Source organism: Geotrypetes seraphini, chromosome 4, assembly GCF_902459505.1.
Source record: "Geotrypetes seraphini chromosome 4, aGeoSer1.1, whole genome shotgun sequence".
Lineage (NCBI taxonomy): Eukaryota > Metazoa > Chordata > Amphibia > Gymnophiona > Dermophiidae > Geotrypetes > Geotrypetes seraphini.
In genome coordinates this window covers 316,268,510-316,288,621 of record NC_047087.1, presented here as the reverse complement: position 1 = coordinate 316,288,621, position 20,112 = coordinate 316,268,510, and the positions used below count along the sequence as shown (strand labels likewise).

The following is a 20,112-nucleotide window of genomic DNA, read 5'->3' as shown; positions in this document are numbered from 1 at the left end:
ATGACCCTGATATACCGTTAATATCTCTGCCCCACCCAGACCAAACGCTGGAACATTCCTGGAAAGGGAAAAGTGGCGTTTAATCTTCGCGCGCTTTTCTTACCTAATGGGCTAAAGAAAAACCGCACCCTTGGGCGCGCGCGCCCCGGCATTCAGGTGCTGTCAAAAAAAAACCCACCCCGAGGCGTGACGTGTGGCGCGCGCCGCGGGAGTCAGGTGCCGTTGCAGGGGGAGGGAGGGGGGTGCGTGGCGCGCGCCGCAGGACTCCTCGGAAGCGTCTGCCGCGCGCCCTCCCTCCTCACTCAGCCCTAGGTGCGGCCGTTTGTCGCGCTCGCGCGCCCGCTCCGTCTCGAGCTCCCTTTGCCGGCGCGAGAGCAGAGCCCACTTCCGGGCTGGAAGGAGCCGGCTTTCCCCTCCCCCCACCCCCCCCTCAGCATGGAGAGCTCGGAGGACGAACAGCGAATGGAACTCATGGCGAGCTTGAAGGAACAAGGTAAAGAGCAGGAATGGGGTGCGGCGAGGTGGACAATGGCTGGGCGGAGGGGTGGGGCTGGCCAGGTGACTAAGGCCGAGCTAATGGGGCCCAGGCAAGTGCCCACCTCAACAGGTGACGCCTGACTGCAGACCAAAGGCCACCGAGCTAACAATGATTCAACCTGACTTTCCAGCTTCACAGCTGTCTCCCAGGTCCTAATAGATATATTCTCAAGCACTTCTGAGTTTGCAAATCCTTGCAAGCTCATTTCCTCAGCACTTTGGGTCTTCCTTCCCTGCTCTTGTTGTGGTATGGTTGGAATCCCATGACAGCTTTGGAAATTGGGTTTAGCAATACAAAATGGTTCAGCACAGGTGAATCATTGTTAACCAAGAATTTCAGCTTTTAAGAGTTACTGGTGGCTACAAGCTAATGGAATCGGAAGTACATTAATAGTTCTCTAATATGCATCTCAGTGGCTTCTGTCTAAACATCAAAACTACAAATTCTTGTATTGAGTTCAATAATCAAACAAATGTTTAGGCCACCGCCCCCATACTGTCCCTTAATTAAAGCACCACTCTCCCCCCCCCCCCATTTATATTATATCAAAACAAGGAAGCACATCCATTATTTATTGCAGAGTGGTATCGTGCCATACACAGTCTCTCTTCCAGTGGTTCCCAGACATGACTAAGCTTTGGACAGCTAAAGTAATTTAGCATTTTATGATGTTCTTGTCCTGGTCCCTAGTTGTGGAGTTACTAGATGGTGCCAGGTTTCAGGAAGACCATAGGAAAATGGCAGATGAAATTTAATGTGGGCAAATGCAAAATGATGCACATTAGGAAGAATAATCCAAATCATAGTTAACCAGATGCTAGGGTCCACCTTGGGGAGGTCAACATTCAAGAAAAAGATCTGGATGATGCCTGACAATGCCTATCGCAAACAGTAGACATGGTTATGGGTGGAAAATAGGCGTGGTTAACAGGCAGTGTTAGGCATAGAGAATCACATGGAGACAAATTTTTTCCCATCCCATCCCCGTGAGTTCTTTTCCTATCCCTGCCCCATTCCTGCAAGCTCTGTCTCATCTGTACAAGCCTCAAACACTTTAAATTCATAAGTGTTCTAGGCTTGTGCAGTTAAGGCAGAGCTTACAGGAATGGGGCAGGGAAAGGGACAGCGACAAAATTCACGGGGACAGGGAAAAATTTGTCCCTGTGTCATTCTCTACACTGCACCACTCTAGAACTCAAAATGAAGCAAAAGTGAGCCAAGTATAGAACAATGAAGCCATTGTGAAACTCTTTACACTATTTATTTATCCAATTTTCTATACTGTTCTCCCAAGTAGAGAATGACACGGGACAAATTTTTCCCCTTCTGGCAAGTTCTTTTCCTGTCCCTGCCCCATTCCTGCAAGCTCCGTCCTCATCTGCAGAAACCTCAAACACTTTAAAATCCTAAGTAGCAACATTCTAGAGTTCAGATTGTGATGTCATAATGCCTCATTCCACCAATGCCTAAGCTCCGTCCTCATCTGCACAAGCCTCAAACACTTTAAAATCCTAAGTAGCAACATTCTAGAACTCAGATTATGATGTCATAATGCCTCATTCTACCAATGCCTAAGCTCCGTCCTCATCGGCACAAGCCTCAAACCCTTTAAAATCCTAAGTGTTTGAGGCTTGTGCGGTCAAGGCAGAACTTACTGGAATGGAGCAAGGACAAGGACAGCGACAAAACTCGTGGGAATGGGAAGGGGAAATTGAGTTCTTATGGGGAAGGGGGTAGATTTGTCCCCATGTTATTCTCTAGTTAGGCATCAAACATAGGCACCGCCAAATTAGGTGAGTGGAAAGCTGGCCTAATAGAGTGGCACCTGTGTCTAGGATGCCCAGCAATGCCTGAGTTTGTTTAGTTGCCAGATTTTCCAGTGTAGAAACCCAGAAACATGGCCCTGCCTTATTCTGCCTCTAGCTCTGCCCCATTATGCCCCTGGTCCCTCCCCCATAAAGCCTCGACTTTCTTCTCGAACCTCCGAGCCGTGTCTGGAGGGCCTCTGAGCAAGCGTGGTGGATGTGTGTGATGCCGTCCGTGCATGCTCAGAAACCCTCCCGACGTGGCCGGATTTTGGGGCTTTCCAAAACCGGGACAGACTACCGGGTTTTGGAAAGTCCGTCCTGGCACCCGGACGGTCCCCTGAAAAGAGGATGTATCTGGATTTTCCACGGAGTTCTGGTCACCCTACGCTAGGCATTATTTCTATCAACAGCATCTCGTGGTGGATTGACAACCTTTCTGATCTGCACCATTTATAGAATGCGGCCTTGAGTGCTATTAATTCCCATCCTCTGTCTCTAGCATAGGAAGAAATAAATGCTTCTTGCATGTCAGAGGGGAGGGTGTGGGCAGAGCAGGATTAAGACATAGGCAAGCTGGGCACATGCATCAGGCCCAAATATTTAGGTGAGCCCTGTCAGATATTTTTGGGATTTTCAAGAGGCTAGGATTCTTTTCAGGATTCTAAAAAGTTGTAAATGAACTCTCTCAAAGCCAGGAGGAGGGTTAAGTGTGATAGCTTTAGAGTTTAGCCAACTACAGCTCTCTATGCTCCCCCCCCCCTCTCACCCCTTCCATCCACTACAGAAGGTGTGATAGGCTGCTTTAGTCACAGGAAGGAGGAGCTGAGCAGCAGCTGCTGTGAAGGGAGCAGGTCACATGGTCTTTGGAAGGAATCAGTGGCACTAGGAGGAGTGAGTGGTCGGGGGGTAGAAAAGGATTGGGGCTGAAGAATGGGGGAAATTGTGAAGGGTTTGCATTTCGGCTGAGGAAAAGCACTGCCTGCAAATGCCAGAAGATGACTTTTTGGATGTGGGAGGGGCCTGGCCATCCAGACATGACAGGAGAGCAGTGGGGGCATCTTACAGGGCACTGCTGTGAACGTCACAAAAAGGATGCCATATAAACGGCTCACCAGAACTCCCTTAAAGGTCCCCAAACCCCACTATATCCACTTGTCTACAACCCCAATAGCCCTTATGGCTCAGGTGGCACCTATATGCAGGAAAAGTAGGGTTTTGGTGGCCTCACATTTTTCACCATAAATACAATGTTTAGAGTGGCTTATGGGCCTGGGTCCTATCTATGTTTCTCTAGCCCACCCCCCAGACTATTTAAGCCACCTCAGTACAGCTCTACTATGTTTTCCAATGCCAAGTGCTGATGTTCCGGAGGCAGGTATATACATTTTTATTCCAATTTTTATGGTAGCGTGATGGGGTCAGTGAACACAGGGGGGAGTGTGTGGGGGGGGGTCTTTACTTTGTCCCTGCATTGGCTCTCTGGTCACTTTGGATACCTTTTGGGCATTTATACCTGTTTTTAGATCGCCTAAGTCACAACGTATAAGTTCTGTGTAATCAGTCTGTTCAAGCTTTCGATTAAGTCTAGGTCGGCCCACATCCCAACCTAATCATTCCTCAAAAAACACCCCTTTCTGCCCTGGGCACACAGCGGAATTCAGAGGCCTAAAAAGTCTCTGGATATGTCTAAAAACCTTTTTAGGTTATCGGCACTTAGACGACCTGTCTTTTTGATCGTCCCAAGTGCTGAGTTGGGCGGGCTTTTAAACTTATTTCTGTTTCGATTATAAACCCCACAATAATTAGTGGAATTGATTTTGTTACTAGCAGGAAGACCAGGTTAAATTGTTTGGAAGCAATTCTCTCTTCAATTTCCCTCACCAAAGACAACTAGATAATGGTCTCCTTTTAATTTGGAATGATCTCCCTATTTTAATAAGATCTGCAGGTTTAAAAAAGTTTTATCTTGAAATGTATCATCTTCTACTTTTAATGCTCTATTTGAATATTTATCATTGCATTAGGTTTAACTGGGTTTGTTCCTGGTAATAGTTATGTTTTGTTATCTGCCATGAAGTTGTAAGGGCTTTGGTGAAACATACAGTAAGTCAGAATGTAACGTATTCAGTCTGAAATGGTTGGCTGTCATCCAGGATTGTACAGTATCATAACTTGATAAGCTATCATTCTATTTAACCTGATGAGCTCAGTTATAGGCTTTAGAAATTGAATATCATCTGCATAGATTCTGAACTGTACATTACGACAATGTGATATGCTACATAAAGGCAAAAGGAAGATGTTCAATAGAACGGCTGAAAGACATGAACCTTGGGGAACGCCATATACGAGATCTTTTGATCTGCCCGAACCATTGATCACACAGAACTGTCTACCCTGTAAAAAGGAGGAAAACCAAGTCAAGAGCACTCTAGACCTATAGAAGCTAAATTTATGAGCAATTTCAGGTGTTGACATTATTACAGTAGCTTCAGGTTATTAGGTTGAAGAGCTCTGTCCTATGATCTATAGATGAGGAACAGGTAATTTATATACCGTATTTTGTGGTTTATAAGACGCACCCGTCCATAAGACGCATTCCCCTGTAGAGGAAGAAAAACCAAGGAAAAAAAATTTCCTCCTCTACCGGGGGGGGGGGGGGTGTCTGGTGATCTGGTGCATCCCGCCCACAGCCGTCCACCCGCACCCGAAGCAGCCAGCCCACAGCCAAAATCTGCCCACACCCGAAACCACCCGCAGTGAAGGAGCCCGCCCGACGACGCCCGCATGTGAAGCCTCCCACCTGCAGTCCAGTCAGAAGCCGTCACATCGAAGGAGCCTGCCCGAAGCCACCTGTGCCCGAAGCCGCCCCGGTACCTTTTTAAAGCTGCGGTGCTCTCCTGGGCTGTCTTTGGAAGCAGAGCGGCGCGACGCAGGAGCGCATCCTTTGCGCTTCCTGTTGGGTCTCGCGCTGCTCAGTGATTGGCTGATGTCAGTTCTCAATGAGATCTGACCTCAGCCATTCACTGAGTGTCGAGTGATCTAGCAGGAAGCGCAAAGGTCGTGCTCCTGCGTCACGCCGCTCTGCTCTGCTTCCAAAGACAGCCATCCAGCAGGAGAGCACTGCAACTTTTAAAAAGGTACTGGGGGGGGGAAGATGTATGTGCTCCATAAGACACACCCACTTTTCCACCCCCTTTTTGGGGGTGAAAAAAGTGCGTCTTATGGAATGAAAGATACGGTAGTTTAAGGCTACACCCCGGCATCTCTATAAATTAGTAAACATCCATGTTTTATGATTAAAGTTCGTGGTCCCACCTAATTACACTGTAGTCCACCCCTAGCCAGTTGGTTTTTCAGGATATCTCTGATGAATATGCATGATGCAGTTTTGCATGCCTGTCACCTCTATTATATGCAAATCTGCCTCGTGCATATTCATTAGGGATATCTTGAAAGCCTGACTGACTGGGGGTCCCGCAGGACAAGTGTAAGAACCATTGCAGTAGTCTATTAGGGATGGTAAAATTAAAAAAAACCCAAAAACCAGCCCTCTCCAGCTATCTCAGGTGCGCTTGATTTGTTTTGTTTATCTGACACTAATTCCATTGCCAGAGATAGTTCTGGAATCAAAAAGAGAGCTGCATTTAAGAACACATGTAGCGAACCATGCCAGAATGCCTGGATTGCTTTTCTTTGGGCAGTTCGGATTTGGGGGTTCTGCAGCTGTGACCATAAGCACCTGTTAAAATTCAAAAGCATTATAAAAGGCTTTCTGTAAATCTAATAAAGACACTAGTGTGGTAGAAATCTGTTATATTAGCTGTTATTTAATACTTTAGGGCCCAACGCTTCAAACTCACCTATCTGTATGTCAGCTGCTGTACGGATAATATCACTGAAAATTCTAGCAGGCTGTCCTGGCACACTATCTGAATAGAGCCAGGGTGGAGTTGGGGGAGTTCTGCCTAACTGCCACTAGTTGGCGACATTCAGCCACTATCTGAATAGCAATGCAGATTGTTAGGGAAAGGGGACTTATCTACCCTCTTTTTGTGGCTTTGGTATTTCAAAGCTTACATTCAAAGCAGTGGGCTCTGGAGGATAAGGTGACAAGGAGCAACAGTGGGATTTGATCTCACAATCTCAGGGTGCAGAGGCAGCAGCTCAACCAGTGAGCCACAGCCCTTCCCCCACAAAAAGGCTGTCCCACCTTCAACCATGCAGATATTTATTTATTTATTGGACGTTATTAACCTTTATGAGGAGATATTAAGCCTTTATGAAGAGATTCACCTAAGATGGTGTGCTGCATATAGACATTGGGTGAATTTTGCTGGTGTCCTCGGAGCCGGTGGTGGCCACTGCTCTCTACCTTTATTCAGCACCACTCATGATCTGGACAGCGACATTCAATGTATGGAATAGATTTAAAAGCTGTGGTCAGTGTTTAAAAACATGTGAGGCGCTGGTAGCCTCTTTGTAATTTCAGGAGGCTTTACATTATCACTGTTATGTTTTATTCATGTCTGATTTGTTGTACTGTACACTTCCCCCTCCCCATTCGCGGTTTCCCTACTTGCAATTTCACATAATCGTGATTTTTTTTTTGGGGGGGGGAGGAGGGAAAAACTCCCCATATTTATGTCTTCCCCCCGGCATCCTAGCCTTACCTGGTGGTCTAGCTGGTTTTCGGGGCAGGAACGATCTTCCTACGCTCCTGCCCCATGCAGATAGCCATTAGGAAATGGTTGTGGGGAGTTCTCGTAGTCTCTCGAGAGACTACGGGAACTCCCTACAGCCATTTCTTAATGGCTATCTGCACGGGGCAGGAGTGTAGGAAGATCGCTCCTGCCCTAAAAACCAGCTAGACCACCAGGTAAGGCCGGGATGCCAGGGAAAGGCAGAAGAGAGGCGGGGGTAGGTCAGAGCCGGATATTCGTGGTTTTTCGCCATTCGCGGTCCGGCTCTGCCCCTATCCCCCGCGAATAACGAGGGAGAAGTGTATGTGAATGTGATTCTGTTTGTGTATGTATTCTATTGTGACCCACCTTGAGAAAGGTGGGGTATAAATAAATACAAATACTGACCTATTAGATTTGTAGGGACAGTATTTGCTTTCTCTTAGGACAGGAGGTGTTGCAACTTCATGGGGAAGATCCTCCACGTAGTAGCCAGCAAAATCGCACAGGAATTTGGATAATAAGTGAATGCCATTGGTTTATTCTTGGAAAATCTATCAATCCATTAAGGGATCTACTCGCTAAGATGTAGTTACAGTATTGCCGTTACTGCATGCTAATTGCAAAACTCTGCTTTTACAGTGGGCACCTTCCCAGCATTTTCAGACAGTTAAACCCTCATTCTGTGCAAGGTGCTCAGAATTGTCAGTGCAATTTATTTAACAAATGAGCCAATTAGCACTGATTAATAATAATAATAATTTTATTTTTTCTATACCGCCACAATCTTGCGACTTCTAGGCGGTTTACATTGAAGAGAGCTGGACAGTCAGCGAATTACAGAGTACAAATAGGGAAGATGCTACTGAACAGTCAGTGATTACAGAGTACAATTAGTGAGAATACAAGGTATCGACATATTGTTAATAAGTTTTATAAGTGGTATCTGACTAGGAGATAAATCTATCGAACAGAGCTGTCTTAATTTCTTAGGCACTAATGATTATTGGTGCTAATAGGCATTCATTTAAGTTTACACGTGCATCTTTAGGTGCTGGGATCTATGCGCAGATCAGCCATGGGCAAGTCGGCAGGTTAGGGGCATTGCTGGAATTTGCATGTAATGTACAGAATAACGGAGATCTCTAGAGCAGTGTTTTTCAACCTTTTTACACCTATGGACCGGCAGAAATAAAAGAATTATTCTGTGGACCGGCATCGGTCCGTGGACTGGTGGTTGAAGAACACGGGGCTAAGTCGTGGGCCAGACCCCGCCCATCTCTACCCAATCTCCGCCCCCATAATAGTACTAATTGCACCTTGCACGTCCCTTGCCTCACCTGACGTTGCAACGGCAGAGAGAAGGCTTCCGGTTCAGGCGCAGGACGCCCGTAGGAGCCGCTGCCCGTGGCTTTGTGCACTGAATCAGTTAGGAAGAGGGAGCTGGCTCGAAGATAACGCCACATCGATTGCACTGTGGACCGGCGTTTGAAGAACACTGTTTTGGGCCTGATGCACGTGCTGGCCCTGTGGACCGGCAGGAAATTTCTTTGGATCGGCACTGGTCCATGGACCGGTGCTTGAAGAACACTGCTTCTAGAGAATGACATGGGGACAAATATGTCCCCGTCCCTCATGGGATCTCAATATCCCCGTCCCATCCCACGAGTTCTGCCCCTGCCCCATTCCTGCAAGCTCTGCCTTAACTACACAAGCCTCAAGCACTTATGATTTTAAAGTGCTCGGGGCTTAAGCAGATAAGGGCAGAGCTTGCAGGGATGGGAATGAGATGGTGATAGAGAGAGAGATCCCCTGGGGAAGGGGAAAATTTGACCCTGGGTCATATTCTGCGCCTAATTTAGGCCTGAGAATTTATACCAGGTTTCAGCTGCCAAATGCTACTCTATAAATAGTGGCCAACTCTGAGCGCCATTTATAGAATAGCGCTTAGCGTTAATTTTTATCTGCACCGAAATTTGGGTGCTGTTGATGGAACGGAATCCTTAATGCACATGTTAACTGCATTGTGCATAAGGGGATGCAGTTACCGCCATCTGCTTCACGTTATCTGCCACATTAAACAGTTAATGCATCGGTACCTGTCTCTGCATTAATTGTGAGGCCGTCATCAGCCCTCGCCTGCTGCACCTGCCCTCGTTCTGTGCTAGGCAGTCGATGGGGGAACTTGTCACTCTGCCAAGTCATCCCGCTCATAGGGGGTAATTCTGAAAAGCTTGTCGACCTTTAGATGTTTGGAAGCGGCGCGAATTCCATATCGGCAGTTATGTACTTAATTACCATTAATAGAATACTGGCGTAAGCTGGCGTATGCCACCATTCGCGACCGCTTGGAACCATGTCGGATGCACGTGTGACCCACAGTATTCTAGAACCGTAGTGCATAAGTGCTAGGCACATCCCTGACATGCTTGTGCCCCCTCCCATGTGTACACCCCCCTTGTTATACACTGTAACTTTTGTGTGCCAGATTGCTAGAATAGCGACTAAAAGGGGAAATTGTCAAGCTACGATTAGTCTCGGTTATTAGTAACTAGATCTCATTACAGAAAATGTGACATGTAAAGTCGATTATTTTTCCATTAACTCATGCTGCCTTAACTGCGGCCCACATTGATAACTTCCTCCCCGTTGGGTGAAGAGTTTCCGTTTCTGGTAACCAGAGCTGATATTGTGATGTCATGATGCCTCATTCTACCAATTGGAGCCATAGAAACATAGAAATAGACGGCAGATAAGGGCCTACGGCCCATCCAGTCTGCCCACCTTAATGTCCCTCCCCTACCTTTGCCCTGTGAATAGATCCCATGTGCCGATCCCATTTGGCCTTAAAATCAGGCACGCTGCTGGCCTCAATCACCTGTAGTGGAAGACTATTCCAGCAATCAACCACTCTTTCAGTGAAAAAGAATTTCCTGGTGTCACCTCGTAGTTTCCCGCCCCTGATTTTCAACGGATGCCCTCTTGTTGTCGTGGGACCCTTGAGCCAACCTCATTGGTGATATCATAATGGCTTGATGTCTTTAGTTTCTAGAAACATTTCTTTTTCAGTATCTGGTAACCAGAACTGATACTGTGATGTCATAAAGCCTCATTCATATGTCATGGCAACTATTTTTTTTTTTTCTCTTGAAAATACACCAGCACTGGAAATCTAATATACTGTATATGTTTGAAACGTTGGCACCAGATAAGAGACAAGTGCAGGCATCTCTAGTATGGAAAAAGCAAAAAACATGACCTTTGAAATCATTGGTTGTTTGCTCTCTAATCTTTTCTGCTTTTATTGTGTTTTAAATGCATTTTAAATTATGTAAACCGCATAGAACTTCACAGTTTTGCAGTATATAAATAAAATAAAAAATAAATAAACGGTTATTATTATGTTATTAAGGCATACACCAGTGTACAACATGAACACCAGAGCACAAGTACAAACTGTTTTGCTGTTAACATCCTTCAAAGTAGATTCAAATGCAGATAATGGTATTATTCACCGCCTTCTCCATCAGTGGCTATGAAATGTGGACACCCTGGGAGTCAGTATACCGTATGCCATAATAAAATGATGATTTCCAAGGTTAAGGTTTCTTTTTCCTCCCTACCAGCAACTCCTGCACTCGTCTCTCATCTGGTGGCAACATAAAGACGTACATGTCACACACTTTCAATCGTATGTTGGCACATTTTTGAGAGAAAGAAATAGTTGCCATGGCTTATGAACCAACCCTTGTGTACGTATATGTGGAGGGGCATAATCAAAAACAAACGTCTTAAGTCCAGTTCATAGTCAGTGGCGCGCAAGACACGAGTGCGCCGATAATCCAGCGCTGACAATTCAGCGCAAGACAGAAGCATGCCGCCGAAAGCCGCCAAAAAACGTATATTTTAAGAGCTACGACAGGGGGTGTGAGGGGGAACCCCCCCACTTTAATGCATAGTGTTTGCGCTGCCGTCGGGGGGGGGGGGGTGTGGGGGGTGCAACCCCCACATTTTTCAGAGAAAATGGAACAGTTTCTGATTTTTTTCAGGTAAAGTTCCATTTTGTCTATAATGTGGGGGATTGCACCCCCCCCCCCAATGGCAGTGCGAACGCTATACCCCCTGTCGGAGCTCTTAAAAAATAAGTTTTTTGGCGGCATGCTTCTGTCTTGCACTGAATTTGTCAGCACGCTGGTGGCTCGCACGCGATTATCCCGTCACCCTAAATCCATTTTCAGACTAGGGCGCTAGTCACCTAAAATTGGCAGCGTCCAGAATCCATTCTCGAAAAATACATCCCCAATTTTTTTTTATTTTTTTTTAATCGTCTACTTTTACAGACCGCCAGTGCGTCTATCTTTATACCGCATTCTTGTCCAAAGAAAGTCCAAATTCCAAACGCCTAGAACAAGGCCTTTTGGACATGGGAGGGGCCAGCAAAGTGATGGACTGGCCACCCAGACATGGCAACAGAGTAGTGGGGCACCTTACAGGGCACTTCACAAAAAGGGTGCCACATAAACATCTCACCACAACTCCCTTGCAGGTCATGGTGAGCCCCCCAAAATCCACTATACTCACCTGTCTACAACCCCAATAGCCCTTATGGCTGCAGGTGCCACCTATATGGCAGTACAATAGGGTTTCGGGGTTTTTTGCTGGGCTCACATGTTCCACCATAAATGTCATGGTTAGAGTGGCTTATGGATCTGGGTCCTCCTCTCTATGGTTCACTAGCCCATCCCCCAGACTACTTAAGCCACCTCTTTGCAGCTCTACTAGGCTTTCCTATGCTAAGTGCTGATGTTCTGCAGGCAGATAATATGTACGTTTTTATTTCAATTTTTATGGGGTTGGGGAAGAGGGGGTCAGTGATCACTGGGGAAGTGTGTGGGGGTCTATACTTGTCTTCAGTGGTTATCTGGTCACTTTATATATCTTCTGGGTACTTAGACCTGCTTTTACATCGCCTAAGTCACAACGTATCAGTTCCGTCCAGGCAACCTTGTCAAAATTTTGATTATCCCTGCAGTACAACTAAACCTAGGACAACCCACCTCCCGCCCTAACCACTCCTTCAAAAACACCCTTTCAACTGTGGGCCACAGAGGGATTCAAAGGCCTAAAAAAATCTCTGGATACATCTAAAAACCCGTTTGAATTATTAGCACTTGGACGACCTGTCTTTTAGGTCGTCCAAGTGCAGATTTGGGCGGGGTTTTCTGTTTTGATTATGAGCCCCATACTGTATAAGTCAACGATTAAAAGTGTTTATCTAAATCATCAAAAAATAGAAATTGTGGAACTATGAAGGGTTATAATGCTGGATGCGTATTTTGAGGATCTGCTAAAAATAAATTAACAGTTAGGCAAAGCATCGTTTGAGGCTGAGTTGGTGTTTGATCCAAGGAACGCTTGTCATCCTGATGGCTCATGTAAGGCAGCACTTAGGGTGGGTCCATTGAAAGACACTGAAACACGCTGGAATATCCATAAGTAAGAAATGAGTAGCGGACTGCAAACTGCAGAGTCTGGTTGGAAAGCTGTTTCGCACAAGCTGGCGTATGTTGAGGCGCCTTTTGTAGCAGCTCTCCCCGCAATGCTAGTTGCATGGGATTATATTTTAACTTATTGTACTAAATTCTGAGCCTTTCTTGTGCACCGATTTGTCCAGGTCAACCTAAACTGCTCTGATTTCTCAAATGCTTCCTTTTATAGCAATTGGCCAATATGAAGAGCTGAAGGCAGAAAATATGAAAAGCAAAGATCAAGTAAGTTCTTAAAACATGCACACTACTGCCATTGGCTGCGTCTCTTACTGCCGCTATCTGCACGTGAGAATCCATTTTACGAGTTTCATTTGCCAGCCCTAGAAGATCAAATATCTGTTTTATTTAATTTGAAGGGTGAAAGGGATGGGGCTTGACATACCGCTTTTTCTGTGTGGCTTACACAATTAAAGCACTATACCTGGAGCAATGAAGCGTTAAAGTGACTTCCCAGAGTCACAACGAGCTGTAGCAGGAATCAAGCTGACAACCTCAGGGGGGGGGGGGGGGGGTTGAGGCAGCTGCTCTAACCACTAGGCCACTCCTCCACACGGTATCAGGAACCCTAAGATCAACATCTTCTCACAGTCCCTTATCAAGTTTATCAAGTTTATTATGCAATTTGATTAATCGCCTATTCTACATTCTAGGCGATATACAAACAATAATGAATAAATAAAAACTTGGGGTAATTATTACATAGACAAATAATATTACATAATTACAAAAACTTACAATCATGAAACACTAGGAAAACTATATTTAAAGGGTTACATTCTGTATCAAATTCTATATTTCAGGATTACAACAATAGGGAGGGAATAAAGCACAAATAAGCAGATAAAAGGTTAAGAAGGAATGTAAAGTTATTTATTAACTAAAAACGTCATTGAAAAGGAAACTTTTAAGCTTAGTCTTGAATTTAGCTAAGTTCTTTTCTTCTCTTATATAGATAGGGAGATTATTCCAAGATTGTGGGGCGGTCACTGAAAAAATAGTAAGCCATCTAGTGTTAATAACTTTCAATGAGGGAATAGCCAATAGATGTTGATCCTGAGATCTCAGTGTTCTTGTAGTTCTTCTTTAAAGGTTAATCAATTTGAGGTCAAATGAAATATTTTCGGTCACAGCACCCCAGCAATGGAATCACTTACCTATTCACCTCCGGGAAGAAACAACTTTAGAACGATTTAACAGTTCACTAAAAAAAGCTTCCTCTTCATAGATGCTTTCAGGACTTAGCTTAGGATAAAACCTCTCATCTCTTTTGTCCCGCCATTAATGCTGTAATTTTGAAGAATAGGCATTTCTAGCCAACGGGGTCCCCCTTCCTTCACGTTTTTTTCCCTTCGAACTTCACGGTATAGCGGTATATAAGAAATAAATTATTATTATTAATTGTTCTTTTCTTTTTGAAATTATATTTTACACCCTTTCCCCCTCCCTTTCAAGTATGACGTCTATGGTCGGTCCACTGTATGTCTCAATGTGATAAAAAAATTTTTTTTTTTAATTCTTTGTTCATTTTTAAAACTTTCAATAAGTGCAATATAAGATAATATCATTTTCCACTTTAACATCACTTAATATCCCATCAGAATCTGATTCACATCAAATATCCCTCCCCCCCTTATACCCAACAATTGTACTTAAACATAAGAAAACATAAAAGTATCCAATGTGATAAATTTTCTTTGAATTTATGATAAAAGCACTTTTTAATCAAATTTTAATAAAACTTAAAACTTGGATTACCTGAGCATCAAACATGGTTTGCAGGAACAAAGTCAACTTGTCGTTTATTTGTGGTTCCTTTGATTTTTCTTTTGTTTTTTGTGAGTCTTGGTTTCCCACCCCCTGCATTCAACCCCCCTCTGCATTGCCTGACCTAAAACGTCTGGTGGTAACCGTGTAGTTAAGCTGTAGTAGCTTTCTGCACCAGCAAGTTACCTTTTATCATATGGGACATTTTGCAGGGTGTTTTGCAACCTCGCTTATAAGAAGAAGCTTTTTTTTCTCTTATAGAAGCAGTGTCTGCCAAATGTGGAAGTAGACTTACCAGACTGTTCATAAAAACCATGAAGAGAAGCCGCAGCGAAGCAACAGAATTACAGAAATTCTAGCATGGCAATGGGATCTTGCACTCCGTTACAGGGATGCAGTTTCCTTTGGTTGCTGTGATTTGCTAAGGTGCTTCTGAAAGTGAAGTCACACCACTGTTCATAAAAGTTTCCAGTGTCTAAATCAGTGGCTTTCAATAATTTTTAAGTTGGGGGTCTTTTCGAATCTGAAGGAGAGCTGACATATCTCTTTCTTCTTGGGGCCACGACAGCAACCAATGTTTCTGAAATTCCATCCCCACCAGAACACCTGGCCTCAGTCACATGTGCGGAAAACAGGAAAAAAAATACGAACCCACCACTTCCTTCCATCCACGTGCACCATCTATTCCCTCCTCTTTCTCTCCCCACCATCCATGTGCACCATCTCTTTCCTCTCTGCCCCCCATCCATGTACACCTTCTTTTACCATCCCCTCCATCCATGTGCACCATCTCTTCCCTCCCTTTCCCCTCCATCCAGGTGCACCATCTCCTTTCCCTTCCCTCCCCTGCTCCTATCCATGTACCTCCATTCCTCTCTCTGCCCCTCCCATTCAGCATCTCTCCCTTCTTTCTCCCTCCCTCCCCACCCAGTTCTAATAACTCTCCTTCCCACCTGGTTCCAAAAACCCCCTCATCTTAAAAGTATAAGGAAATTTCTGGTGTGGCAACATTTTGTAGTGCTGCCTGTGGCCTCCTCTGCATGGTTCCTTTACCATGGTTCACCCAAGCAAAAATAGAAAGTTGCTTCAAAGGAGAGTGGACCGTGACAGAAGAACAGTGCAGAAGCGACCATTGGCAGTGCTGGAGAATCGCCGTGCCAGTTTTTGAGGTGAGGGGGCTTTGGAACCCAGTGGGGAGCTGCGAGCCACAAAAGAGGTCCCTACGGGCCTTGCAACGAAGAACAGTTGTCTAAGGCATGTGCTGTAAAAAGATTCCGTAAAGAGCCTTGCCACTTTCTTCAGGAATTTACTTTTACATGTTTTTTTTAAGCTCTGCAGAATCCAGGCAGGAAAATTTTGGAAGGGGCATGGAATCAGAATAACGTAGATTATTTCATTTTAAGTCTTGAGGTGTGTCTCCGTTAACATGTGAACGAATAACCCAACCTGTCTGCATCCTTGCCAGTGTTGTTTGGAGTTTGATTTCCAGGGCTTCCAGTACAGTTTATACAGTGCAAAGTTATCAGGCTGCTGCAGTGGAGAGTTGATTAACGAGAGCTCTTAAAGTGGTATATGGACTTTAGTAATGAAATCAGGTTGGACAAACTGGACTAATTTAGTTTAAGCACAGTATCTGGACCCTTGTCCACACGCTCGTAACTTCATGCCTAGACTACTGCAATCTACTTCTAACAGGTCTCCCGCTGAACTCTCTCCCCCCCTCCCCCCCGCAATCTCTACAAGTGTGTTCATTCTGCAGCCCCTCAGTATCTCTTCTCTTTTGTCTCTCCTTATACACCTCCCCGAGAACTCCATTGCTCAGACAAATTGCTTTTATCTGCACCCTTCTCCTCCACTTCCAGACTTTGTTCCTTGCATCTTGCTGCCCTGTATGCCTCCACCTGAATCCATCCACCACGCCCCTTCCATTCTCTTGTTCAAAAGTAGGCTGAAAACCCACCTTTTTGAGATAGCCTTCAACTCGTAACCCTAGTTCCCTCTGCCATCTGCTCACCACCCCAGCCAGCAACTTAACCATCCCCTCTAACTGTATCCCCTCCCCTGGCAGCCTGTTTGTCTTGATTGATTAGATTGTGAGCTCATTTTAGCAAGGACTGTCTCCTTTGTGACTCTGTACATTGCTGCTTACGTCTGGTAGCGCTCTAGAATAATTAACAGTAGTAGTAGTACAGAGTGGAGAATAGAGTATTGGATTAAGTCCTTGTTTGACACTTGATGTGTGGGTTCGGTTTCTTGGAGTCTAAGCGGATTGCTGAAGTAGTTTTTCTGGACATTTGTACTGTGTTTGGCGCAGTCCGTTGTGACGGTCTCTTGCTTGCCAAATTGAGGTCATGAAATAGTTCCATTGTTTGTTCACATGGATAGAGTAGGAGGAGCACTCAAGAGTGTGTGCTCTCGGCAGCCCTGTTGTGTCCCTTGCAAGATAACCTCAAATGTCAGCTCTTGAATCCTAGGCCAATGACGTCATGTGGTTTTTGTCTGTAAGTGCCGATTATAAGTTTTGCTTTGATGTGAATGGCAGAATGTGTACAAGGTGTCTCTGGTTGGTAACTGAAGAAGATTGAACTGTTGAGTGAGAAGGAAGTAAATATTAACGTGGTTTTTGCTCAGGGTGGAAGCGAGTCTAATAGGTACAGAATGTCTGTCTTCTTTTGATTACTTGTTCACCAATAAAGCTTTTCCTTTGACTTTGTACCGCCCTTTGCCATCGTCCTTGGGGTCCTGCAGCCAGTCACAAGCCACATTACCACAGGCTTGGGTCAGACTTAGATATCTCAATATGTGTTCTTTGGAAGAAAGGAGGAAGATAGAGATGCTTAAATACCTCCAAGGCGAAAATGTCACCCCTCTCTTAATAAAAGCACATTGGTTACCAATATCTTATCGTTTGACTTACAAAGTCCTCCTAACTTTCAAAACTAAAATGACGCAATCCTCAGCCTCACAATCATTACGTTCCAGAAACCATAACTTACTAGAGATTTTTTTCGATGCGACACATAGCGCTCCTTTTACGAAGCTGCGTTAGCGGTTTAACGCACATAATATTGCGCGCTAAACTGCCGGCTGCGCTAGCCGCTACCGCCTCCTCTTGAGCAAGCGGTAGTTTTTCGGCTAGCGCGGGAATTAGCGCACTTGATAAAAAGTTGCGTGTGATAAAGCCGCTAACGCGACTTTGTAAAAGGAGCCCATAGTAGAATATGATGCAACCCAAAAATCAATTTTCTCTGTTACTGCGCCAACATTATGGAACAATATGCCATGTTATCTCCGCGAAGATTCCTGTCTTTCTAAATTCAAATCAAACCTAAAAACATTTTTATTTCAGGATGCCTTTGACCTTAAGAAGATACGGTCCTAACTCCCTTCCTCTTGTGTTTTCCCTTCTTTGTCTTCCTTTCCATACGAGCATTGTATTTCTTCCCTCGTCCCTCCTATAATCATGTTTGTATGTCTTAGTCAATCATGATTATCCGTGAAATTTTCTATTTGTAGCCTTTTAATTATGTACAATTATAAGTTGTGTATCAAATTTAATAAAACTTGAAAACAATTAAAAGGAAGCTCTGGATTGAGGGAGCATAAGATGTAGGTGAAAGGGGACAGACTCGGGAGTAACAAGGAAATAGTTCTTCACGGAAAGGTTGGAAGCATGAATTTTTGCTATTACGAGTACTTGGGTTTCTGCCAGTTACTTCTGTTCTAGATTGACCATTGGGTTAGATGGATCATTGGTCTTATTTATTTATTTATTCAATTTTCTATACCATTCTCCCAGGGGACCTCAGAAAGGTTAAGTACTCGAGTATTTTTCCTTATCTGTCCCAGTGGGCTCCCAATCTATCTATCTAATTCAGTGGTCTTAAACTCGTGGCCCGCCAGGTACTATTTTGAGGCCCTCGGTATGTTTATCATAATCACAAAAGTAAAATAATACAGTTTCTTAATCATATATCTCCTTAGCTATAAATGACAATATTATTATTAAGACTTGGAAAGATTTATAAACTATAAAGAGTTTTACCTCATGAAAAGTTGTCATTTCTTTAATAAGAGATTAACTCTTTTTTTTTCTGAGGCCCTCCAAGTACCTACAAATCCAAAATGTGGCCCTGCAAAGGGTTTGAGTTGGAGACCACTGAGCTAATCTGTGGTTCGAGGAGAAATTCATGTGCTTGAAAAGTGCTCGAATATCTCCTTGTAGGATGAGATTGGCTTCAGTAAAGCTATTGTTATATTATTATAGTCTTAGAATTTTACAAAAAAGGTAGTTTAAAAAAAATGTTATAAATACTTAACCATGTTACACCTTTGCTACAAGAAGCTCACTGGTTGCCTATAATACATAGGATAACTTATAAAATAGCTCTTTTAGTCTTTAAGACAATTAAGACCAATACTCCGGCTTTTATAGATAGGCTCCTGATTCCTTACAGTTCATCAAGAGTTCTTAGATCATCCTCCCAGTCTACCCTTAATGTTCCTTCCTTGAAAATTATCGGAACACGTCGTGCCTCTATTTTTTCGGTAACAGCACCAACGATCTGGAATTCTCTCCCTCTATACATAAGACTCGAACAAGATTTACAGAAATTCAAGAGCAGTTTAAAGTGTCTTCTCTTTAAAGAAGCCTTTAACTGAATCCACCAAATCCATTATGAGGTACCATCCTATGATTTTCCCATTCATAAAACTATAGCATCAGTATTTCTCTCATTTGATCTCTCTCTACTACCAATTTTCTTTCCTCCCCCTCCTAATGTATTTCCCTTTTATGTATTTTTCTTTAAAAAAAATTGTATTTCTTTCCCCCCTTTCCTACTGTTTCCCTTGTTCAATTTACCCCTGTTGGTCTAACTATAAAGATTATGTATTAAAGTTGTTTTTTTTTTTTTTCTTTTAAATTTTCATTTTAATTCTGTAAAACGCTTTGTAATTTGAAAAGCGTTTAATCAAATTATTTGAATAAACTTGAAACTTGAAACTTAACATTTCTCCATGTATTTAGAAAATTTTCCTTTTATTGGATAGAATGAACAATTAGATTCCAGAATACTAAGCCAGGATTTTTAAAGATTGCAAGGGGATTCGAGGATTGTGTGAAGTCTTCCGAGTCATTAATGACCCAGTTGTGGTTGGTAGTATGGGACAGAAAAGAAACTGGGTGGATCAGATGGCCATTACAGGGAGTTTTTCCTACTGCCACATTCATGCCTGAAAAATTCAACTGTTTTTTATTGTGGGACGTCTGTGGGAGCTTGAAGACTAGAAGTAAGAACATAAGAATTGCCGCTGCTGGGTCAGACCAGTGGTCCATCATGCTCAGCAGCCCGCTCACGCGGTGGCCCTCTGGTCAAAGACCAGCGCCCTAAATGAGACTAGCCCTCCCTGCGCACGTTCTTGTTCAGCAGGATCTTGTCTAGTTTTGTGTTGAATCCCTGGAGGCAGAGCTGGCTGGTGGAGGTGGCAGCTCCTTTCTGGACAGGGTTGCCAGTTGCATCCCAGATTTCCCTGACAGAGTTGATCCAATCCCAGATTTATCCCGTTGCCTGCAGCGAACTATAGCCTTGCTTTGCTTAGGGAATTCAGTGGGGAAATCAGTACAAGTCCTTGTATCCAGTGGGGTTAACCCAGGACTGGAAAACCCCTGGATCCAGTAATCTAATCTTCTATTTGTGTGTCATGTATACCAATGCAGGCTCAAAGTGAAAGAAAGGTAGAATTATGGAGGCAGGGGAAAATTTAAAGGG

At 44.1% G+C, this 20,112-nt stretch overlaps 1 protein-coding gene across 2 annotated transcripts in view; it reads left to right on the top strand.

Moving 5' to 3' along the window:
- The first annotated feature begins 200 nt into the window (after positions 1–200).
- Positions 201–20,112, top strand: part of SHTN1 (shootin 1) — a 229,468-nt gene continuing 209,556 nt past the window's right edge. The window contains exons 1-2 of one of the 2 annotated variants that reach the window (XM_033943623.1): positions 201–493; positions 12,747–12,799. In XM_033943623.1, coding sequence (XP_033799514.1) covers positions 436–493; positions 12,747–12,799 — 111 coding nt within the window. In that variant the 5' untranslated portion in view covers positions 201–435. The remainder of the gene's footprint in view (positions 494–12,746; positions 12,800–20,112) is intronic. The other variant, XM_033943621.1, reaches the window with a different exon arrangement.